The sequence below is a fragment of the Polyodon spathula genome, chromosome 29 (assembly GCF_017654505.1).
Source record: "Polyodon spathula isolate WHYD16114869_AA chromosome 29, ASM1765450v1, whole genome shotgun sequence".
In the NCBI taxonomy this organism is placed as follows: Eukaryota; Metazoa; Chordata; class Actinopteri; order Acipenseriformes; family Polyodontidae; genus Polyodon; species Polyodon spathula.
In genome coordinates, this window is record NC_054562.1 from 5,297,487 (window position 1) to 5,307,486 (window position 10,000).

At 43.1% G+C, this 10,000-nt stretch overlaps 1 protein-coding gene across 1 annotated transcript; it reads right to left on the reverse strand.

Moving 5' to 3' along the window:
- Positions 1–2,464: 2,464 nt before the first annotated feature.
- On the reverse strand, positions 2,465–4,512 carry LOC121302171 (CXXC-type zinc finger protein 4-like). Its single transcript, XM_041231988.1, has 2 exons — positions 3,878–4,512; positions 2,465–2,470 (listed from the first exon to the last, which is right to left on the reverse strand). Exons 1-2 carry the CDS (start codon positions 4,223–4,225, stop codon positions 2,465–2,467), a joined length of 354 nt encoding a protein of 117 aa, XP_041087922.1. The 5' UTR covers positions 4,226–4,512.
- Positions 4,513–10,000: the final 5,488 nt, after the last annotated feature.

Sequence of the window (10,000 nt, forward strand, 5' to 3'; positions counted from 1 at the left end):
CGCAATCTAACTCTGCCCTGAAGGAAACCTCGTTTGGCTGTGCAAATATACACTGCTCAGATTACCCAAGTCCCGCCGGGCTACCTCCTGGCAAAGCAGAACAAACACAGGTTCCTGCAGTCTGACATGGTCCAGCGAAGCAGCTCTGATTATGCTGCCTCGGCACGGGTCTCCTAGCAACCATCGCCATGGAGACTCTCTGATCCTGAAGGAAAACGCCACGCCGGGTGTGACAGGTAAATGAAACGCTGCGCTTCCTGGAAGGATAATCAGACACGGAGGGCAAAGCTACCTGCAGGGCTGCATCCAAGAGGAGATCGCATACCAGTGTGCAATGCGCCATGTGCGATCCCTAGTGGTGCATTAAAGCAGAGCTAACCAGTGCTTCCATTTACTCAGCTCCTTCAGTTAAGCATTGTAAAGCCCAGACAGAGAGGTATTTAAAATCATGGTACTTTATGGTAAATGCATAGTTCGACCATGGGTAAAATTGCAAAAACTACCAGGCAAACAACGTGCTGGGATAAACTGTTGTCTCTTTAAGTAGGACGTTTAAAAAGAAAAGATATGTTTAAGTAACCCTCTAAGTGCCAAAGGAAAAAGAATGCATGTTACGAGACAATGACGTCAAAATCATGGGAGTTATAGAGTACTTGCACTGTACCGGCCCAGCTTGCCCTCCGTAACCTGAGCCCTGCAGCTCCAAGGGACTTAATTACAGGAAGCTGAGCTCAACTGCCTGCTTTAAAGGCAGTTTCAAGAGTGCTGTTAGAATTGGGAAGTGACGGGGAGGGGGGGGGGGGTGACCTAAATTAACACAGGGGAAGGGCAGACAATGCCTAAAGGAACACCTGACACAGCGCTGATCCCTCGCAGCACAATGACTCAGCTCTCCCCTTCCTCTATTCATATGCACGGCACTGATTAGTACTGTTTAAACCCTGCCATGGGATTTGCACCAACCCCCACTCCATTTTCTAGAGGGGCAAGTGGGTCATTAATGGTGCACTGATAATGAGTTGCAAAAATTTGCACTTAACTGTATGCCAGTGAGTGATGAAATAAACACAGGGGGGGATGTGGAGGTAATTATAATGGAATTAATTCCCTTAATTGACCTCCTGTCTCCCTCTCCACCCCCCTCCTTCTCAATTGCGACGCTATAGTTTCTGACCAAACAACTATAAGTTTGTGTGTGTTTTATATACTGTATTGCTAAAAGTTTAACTCTATAGAATGAACTAATGTTGCTTCATAAAGTCGAATGAAAGCTTCTGAATAATGTTAACATATTGAATTACACACCGCTGCGTAGTTTTCCATACACAGAAATTGAAAAATGCGACATTTTGAAATATAACATGAAATACTGTGCTACGATTATGGCTTCCGGTAGACTTTTACAATATCATTTTGTAGTTTCTTTGATTACATGATGTTAAATACAAGATCTAAGTTATGTTCATAGTTTTTTATTTAATTACGTCTCAATCCTAAAATTCTAGGGCTTTTATCCAAAACATTTAAACCTTTTGTGTATATCCCAAAAAAAAATTAACTTTATAAATATCTATAGGGCCCTATTGAAATATACGCAATACGTAGAATAAACTAAGGCTGTATTGGTTGTAACTGTGTTTAAGTATTTTAACCTTATTTAATAATGTCATTTGACTGCATTTTACTATGTCCGTTAAAGAGAAAAAAAAAAAAACTGATGTTATCACTACTGACTTGGCACCAGCTAAATCGCTTTACCACACTCTTCAATGCTTTTACAACCGAATCGTGAACAGCCGATTCCAAAGGCGAAAACAGAGCCTATTTTGAATTTTGCTAAAGAGGGAGAGAGGTGAAGGGAGGGGTGGTGAAAGGGGGTGGGGGGTTGCTATTTCTGACAAAGCCTAATAACGCCTGACCCCCTCCCAGCTGGTGCACACATGTTAACTTGGCACTAGCGCTCTGTGTCTCTGCAATAAATCCTCTCTCTCTCTCTCTCTCTCTCTCTCTCTCTCTCTCTCTCTCTCTCTCTCTCTCTCTCTCTCTCTCTCTCTCTCTCTCTCTCTCTCTCTCTCTCTCTCTCTCTCTCTCTCTCTCTCTCTCTCTCTCTCTCTCTCTCTCATGAATATTTAAAAGCTCCTGGCCGGCCTCACAGATGCACTGTCCCGTATCCAGACTGAGATGTCGTCTGTGTCTCCTCTGCTTCCCACAATAGAAGTGTCGCGCAGCAGCTGAGACCAGCTCTCCACAATTGCAAACAAGACGAGAGGGTGGCTTGTAAATTGCCTACGTGCCGACTGTCATGTTGACAGCTGACACGAGCAGCAATAGAGCATGGGTGTCGAGTAAACCATTCATCACCCCATGCTGCGCTTTTCGACTACCAGCATGCTTTTGATGTTTTTCCTGTTTTTAAATGTTTATAATAATGTTTCCTGCATTGCTTGTGTTTCACTGCATATTGTTATTGCTAAAAAGAAACACAGGGGTACAGCACAGGGGAGCAGGATACAGCACAGGGTAGCAGTGTACAGCACAGAGGAGCAGGGTACAGCACAGGGGTGCAGGGTACAGCACAGGGGTGCAGGGTACAGCACCAAGGAGCAGTGTACAGCACAGGGGAGCAGGGTACAGCACAGAGGAACAGGGTGCAGCACAGGGGAGCAGGGTACAGCACAGAGGAACAGTGTACAGCACAGCAGAGCAGGCTACAGCACAGGGGAGCAGGGTACAGCACAGGGGAGCAGGTACAGCACAGGGGAGGGTTCCTACTTATACCAATCAAACTGAAAAGCAAAGCCTAAAGCCTCAACATAAGCCAACATAATGTTGTAAGAAACAACAGCAGCTCTGTGGGAGCCTAAATGACTCTGCAGACACTGCTCTGCAACACCCCGATGATTCCCTGAGTCAGGACTTTCCTCCCTTTTTCCAACTGGATGCATTCCTGCCTTGAGGCCCTCCTCCGCCCTCTCTCCTTGAAATTCCAAAGAGCCCCCTCCCCCTCCGCCTTTCCCTAACCCTGCACCAGGGCTTAAGGTCACACTGTGACCCAAATGCCAATCACTTCAGGAGTCTGAGTTGGGAGGTGGTTGTTTGGAAATTCCATCAGGGAGGATCCTAATGCTGATCGGTCAGAGCTCTGATTACATTACAGGAGGTGAAAGATGAAAGTTTGCTCACCCACCACCCCCATCTCCAATCCATACCCCCTGACAGATTAAACACACCACAAGCAAACCTAATTCACTTTAGCCCAGGAGCTGTGTGAGCTTGAAGGATAGTGCAGGCTAATGGAGTGGGTGACAGGGTGGCTATTGTTACCAGTGGTCTAGTCCAGCCAGAACGAGCACAACAAGCCAGCTAAGTCACATGACTCGCATCTCCCGCACACCTGTCTGATTCAGTCAGGCAGTGTGCAATTGACGAGCATGGTAATTACACAGCGGTTTTCTCAAACGTCCAAGAAATGACACTGAACACAATGAGAGCAGCTGTACTTCTACCGGTACAAGCGAACAACCTCTCTCACTAAGGGAATCACAATCTATTCGGGTGGGGGCCCTCAGTCAGGGTGCCATGGGGGGTCTTGAGGAGCTAGTGCCTTCACCGGGGCTTACATCTGATCGACGCACTCGGCCAAGACACCTGACTTGCTTGGAAGTTTACCCTGCATTTAACAGCAGGCAGGTGTTTCTCTATATATAGCCCAGATTCTGAGAGCTCTCAGAAGCTAATGATGATTGCTTTAAGCGCTTTTATAGGGGGTGGTGTTGGGGGTTCTCAACCTGTTTGAAATCAGGCCCTAAGTTGAGAAGCACTGCTCTAGAGAACTATAACATGCGCCCTCTGCCACCACCCCCCGCTGCACACTCACCGCTTTCTTCTTCAGTGCGTCGCATTTCCGCAGCTTGCAGATCTGGTGGCCAGTCTTGCGGTTGAGGCAGCTGTTGCAGCTGCCGCAATTCTCCCGGCGCAGGCAGGGCACGCAGACCCCGCACCGCTTGCGTTTCTTCTTCTGCGAGTCCACGAGATCCAGCGACGGGACGAGGGCGGGACTCCTGCTGGGGTGGATCCCCAAATGCCCTGGCTGATCAAACCCGGTCCGGACGCAATCCGAAACCACCCTGCCCCCCCCAAGGAAGATCCTCGGATCCCCCCCCTCCACAGAAAACTCGTAAATGTCCCGCCCGCTTTCCGAAAGAGGCGCCTTGATTTTTTTCATGGTCCCGGAGTTACCACTGATCGCACTGCAATAGTGTCCTTTTGTTTTGTTTGTAGCGCCTGCTGAATTTGAGTTGCTGTTTATCTGGGTTTCCGTTAATAAAAAGGAGGTATTCTCCTAAGCTACCACCACCAGCCGGATTTATATTCCAGAGCAGCTGTCATCATCAAAGCTGGTGCATTGTTGGGGGGCTCACAGCTTCACGTGGGAGCCCAGTGCCTTCTGCAGACATGCATGGCCTCCACAACTGAAGAGCTGCTGGTCAGCCGAGATTCCAGCGCCAAGACCATCCAGCCCAGTGGCTGCCTGGAAAGAAAAAATCCGATCAGTGGGAAAGCTGACAAGTAACATCCCTTATAAAAGCTTCTCATAGTAAAAGCAACTTGTAATAAAGCACAGTGAAAGTGTAGCGAAGTACAGCTAAGCATTGTAAAGCACAGAGAGATCTGGTAAAGCATAGGGAAGCATTGTAAAGCAGAGAGGTCTGGTAAAGCACAGGCAAGCATTGTAAAGCACAGAGAGGTATGGTAAAGCACAGGGAAGCATTGTAAAGCACAGAGAAGTCTGGTAAAACATAGGGAAACATTGTAAAGCACAGAGAAGTCTGGTAAAGCACAGGCAATCATTGTAAAGCACAGAGAAGTCTGGTAAAGCATAGGGAAGCATTATACAATGATATGGTAAAACATAGGCAAGCATTGTAAAGCACATAGAGGTGTGGTAAAGCATAGGGAAGCATTGTAAAGCAGAGAGGTCTGGTAAAGCATAGGCAAGCATTGTAAAGCACAGAGAGGTCTGGTAAAGCATAGGCAAGCATTGTAAAGCACAGAGAGGTATGGTAAAGCATAGGGAAGCATTGTAAAGCACAGAGAAGTCTGGTAAAGCATAGGGAAGCATTGTAAAGCACAGAGAAGTCTGGTAAAGCATAGGGAAGCATTGTAAAGCAGAGAGGTCTGGTAAAGCATAGGCAAGCATTGTAAAGCACAGAGAGGTATGGTAAAGCATAGGGAAGCATTGTAAAGCACAGAGAAGTCTGGTAAAGCATAGGGAAGCATTGTAAAGCAGAGAGGTCTGGTAAAGCATAGGCAAGCATTGTAAAGCACAGAGAGGTATGGTAAAGCATAGGGAAGCATTGTAAAGCACAGAGAAGTCTGGTAAAGCATAGGGAAGCATTGTAAAGCACAGAGAGGTATGGTAAAACATAGGGAAACATTGTAAAGCACAGAGAAGTCTGGTAAAGCACAGGCAATCAATGTAATGCACAGAGAAGTCTGGTAAAGCATAGGGAAGCATTATACATTGATATGGTAAAACATAGGCAAGCATTGTAAAGCACACAGAGGTGTGGTAAAGCATAGGGAAGCATTGTAAAGCACAGAGAGGTGTGGTAAAGCATTTAAAAAAAACATGACAAGCAAACAACCTCTCTCACTAAGGGGATCACAATGTATTCAGGTTTATTAAAAGTACCCAAATATGGTACAGAACTGTGGTAAACTTTTAGAAGGGTTGTGTGGGGTATAGCCATGTTAAACTATTTTTCTAAAAGTAGTTAAATGGGCATGGCAATATTAAAGTGTCCCCTGGTTTTAGCATTCTGAAGAGTTTAGTGTGTTTTACTAAGCTTTATCATACCCATCTGTTAATTAACATGCATGTAGTTACACGGATGGCAAAGTGCTGCTTTACTACACTTTGCAATGCTTTACCATGACACAGTAAACTAGGGGTAAAGGGGTCGGATCTTCAAGTAAGAGAAAGCAGGCCCTGGATGGGCAGGGGTTACAGCTATCAATGCACCAGACTTATGATCGATTTCTGACTTGTCATTCCTGCGTGCTCGCTTACAGATCTATACATGAAAATGTGTAAAAGATGCATATTGCATTGATGTGTTTGTTTGTTTGTTTGCTTGTTTCATTTCTTAGTTACAAAGTCCAACGTGCATGTGTTTAAAAGGCTTATGCACGCACGCACACACACTTTGTATACTAGAAATTTGGAAAAAAAAAAAAAAAAATGAATTGAAAATAATTCCCAAACAGGGAATTTTTTCTTTAACCTGCTTGAATTCTGAACAGTCCATAGAGGCGGGCAGCAACACCACGCCTGCTGCTAGGTCGGGCATTCTTGCTAATGTCTCCGCAGTGCCTGTGCAGTGGACGTGCTGACTCATGTAAAATACCTGTAGAATTCTCTGTTGTGGAGCGAGAGGGCTTGTGCGTTTCCAGGTTACCTGATGCAGCCGGGCGTCACGTAGTCGTGTATAATAATAACACAGCCACGTGAAGCGGGGGAGTATGTCATTAAACATTGTGTTTTACGGTTTGTTTAAAATATATATCCCCGGTACCAACCAAACAAAAGACCATTCAAATCAACAATACAGTACCCACCAGCCGCTAGCCTAGGCTTTACTTAAGAGTCTGGCAAATTAATGCACACAGACCGTATGAGAAAATGCCTCAGACGAGAACCGACAGTTGAGGGTTTGTTTTTTTTTTTTTAATTATTTGCATGAGAAAGAAGGCTATTTAAATGCGAAGAGAATGCACTCCCCGACGCCGTTCTTTTGTTCCCATCGAGTTTGTACTCCCCCTGCTTTCCCCAGTCAATTGTCAATAAAAAACGAGCACGTCTTAACTCTAGCAGAAATGCAAGCCCCACACCCCTCCCCGCCACCTTAGTCATTTTCAAACTGACAGAATGCTTCAAAATCACAAAGCGAAACGCTAACGTGTTCTCATTCGTACTTATGCAGAGTAATAGTCTGGCAATGACACGTCGTGAATAGTATTATTATTTAAATAAAACTAACGCGCAAAGCTAGTCGTGTTTTCTTTTTTTTTTTTCACATTTCAAGGAAAATTAGACCGAACGGCGATTCACAATCTTACTTAAATAACTCGGAAATAACCCGTCACTGAATCAACGTTAACGTTTAAGGGAAAAACAAAAACCTTTTCCTCGAAATTCGCTGTTTTTGTTAAGCAACGGTTTCGTTTTGTATCGAGGTTTACATTATTATTATTATTATTATTATTATTATTATTATTATTATTTTATTCTCCACTTGCATAATTAAAATGTTTAAATAAGTGCAATTATTCACGTATTAATTTTAAATATATTCCGTATAGTTGAGTGAACCGCGTTGCCATAGCACCAGTGAGCGCGAGCTTGTTCCTTCTTCTGATGCACGTGGCTTTATATTAAGCAACTTTCTTTTTTTTTTTTTTTTTTTTAGCTGAGAGCACGCAGCTGCAACCCGACCCGCAAAGAACACCAACGCACTGCAAAGACCGACCCGACCGGGTTTACAGCGTCCAAAACAAACGTTGATTCCCGATCGACAGCTTTTTAACTTTGCATACTTTCGCGAAAAACAAAAAAAAAAAACACAAACACAAACACAAACAACCCCCCATTGACACATCATCAGCCGAGCAAACTCCTGACACACGCGCGCACACAGGGTGCAGTAAATATACCATGCCGGAATAAATATAATATGCAAAACTAATACACGAATAAACAAAAAAAAAAAAAAAAAAAAAAAAAAAAAAAAAAAACAGAAAAGGGAAATTAAAGACGGACGCAAAATTTAAAAGGCATCCATTATTATTATTATTTGTAATCTTTGCTTTTTATCGTTGTAGTGATCTGTTTCCACAAAAGTAACGTTTACAGTAATTATGCATATTCTACCGTTTACCCTCGTTAAGGCCAATACACATTACAACGCTTTGATCCACACACAGGCTAAATACAACTGATTACTATGCACTGAATGCAAGCAGCAACTAGAAAACCCGTGCAAAGTCTGAAACTACCACTGCGTGTAGTAAATTATACACGTTACATACCAGAATGAAAAGCCTCATTTAGATTCAGCCCTTGTCTTTAAATAACTTCTCCAAGAGTTGTTAACTTCAGGTATTCCCAGGATTTAAAAAAAAAGTGCAAGTTATGCTATATTGAGGAAAAAAAATATAACAACAATAATAATAATAATAACAATAATAACAACATAAAAGCAAGCATTAAAAATAGCTAATGAGAGGCTAATATTGACGCGTCTACATGTTCGTGGCGCAAAGCTGGAGTGCAGCACGCCTCAGTTAAAAAAAAAAAGACAAACGTCTGAGACCTAAATTAAAGTAGTAACCCACTTTTTTTTTTTTTTTTTTTTTTTTTTTCTGGTGTGATCGGGACTGAGTGGGGGGGGGGGGGGCACTCCTCTAAGAAAAAAAAAATTGGAAAAGATGAGAAAGAAGCGTTCGTGGAAAGAGGAGGAGATGCAATCGCCAAAACCTGGACTGGAGTCGCTAGTTCGCTCCCGATAGGGTTAAATCTCTGAGACTTGCTTAACCAAACACACCCGTCAACGGGGACAGATAAGGAGCGCACCCGGGCTCCAGAGGACAGATAAGGAGCGCACCCGGGCTCCAGAGGACAGATAAGGAGCGCACCCGGGCTCCAGAGGACAGATAAGGAGCGCACCCGGGCTCCAGAGGACAGATAAGGAGCGCACCCGGGCTCCAGATAGAGCGGTGACGTAAATCACTCCTGCGCTCGAACGAGAAACTATTTTTTTATGTAATAATTTCTCACCCACACAAGCTCGTGTAGGTGCTAGGAACGGGATATACCGGTTTAAGAATATATTTAAAAATAATAATAATACAAAAATAAACTCCGTTTGCTGAAAAATTGTCTTGCTAAGCCCCAGGTTAATAGCTGACGTCCAAATCAATGGAACTGAAGTTTTACTCATAGATTGTAGTGTTTCTGACTATAAATAAACGCAAAATGAATGTTCAGTATTTGTAAAACATGAATACATGTCTGATATTTACAAAGTAAGGCGCACAGCGATAGCTTCTGAATTCAGGGTGTAACAACTTGCAGGATACCGTTTACTAGAAATGAGGTTAATATTGAATTAAGCTGTTCTTTGATACTAAAAACAGTTCATCCCGAGATAATGCAAAGGAGAGGACTGTCCACCTTTCCCAGAATGGAAACACCCAGAGCTGTGTGTATCACATCTGGAGAGGCAGACTGACAGCGGGACATTAAATGACTTCTTTAAAATGTGCACCCTACAAATTAATTCTAGAAGCAGATTTATGATCGATATATTAGTGTCGGCTCTCTACAGTAGCTTTAACATGCTGTAACATTTATCATCGCACTATTATTAATTATTATCCCTGAAGTTGCTGGTATGGGATTAGATTTGTGCATGTATGAATGTTAACGTTATATATTTTAGAGTATGTATGTATTATAAGATTGCATGCATCTTATTTAGTAATGTAATAAAAATATGTAAGAATCATATATATATATATTATATATATACTATTATATATATAATATATATAATATCTATAATATATATATATCAGAGTTATATATGACGAAGCGCAGGAATGTCGTCTCACGTCAAAGACACAGAGTGCAGTTTCTTTTATATTAGTCATACAAATGTTTTTGTTTGGACAATAAATAAAAACTCGATTAATCTGGAAAGCGGCCCTAGAAAGTGAATCGAAGGAGTCTCGATTATAGCTGTTGGTTCTCGTGTAAGGCTCTCTCTTTATGGAGTCCTGTAGTATAGACTCTGGGACTCGAATGGGTTCACAGGCGGTGCAGCTAGAGAATCCAAACAACTTTAAAACGAATAACTGCAGTTTTGCTGCATAAAAACTCTGTTGTCACAGATTAACACGAACTGCTCAGGTAGCATCGGGGATATCAGAAATGCTC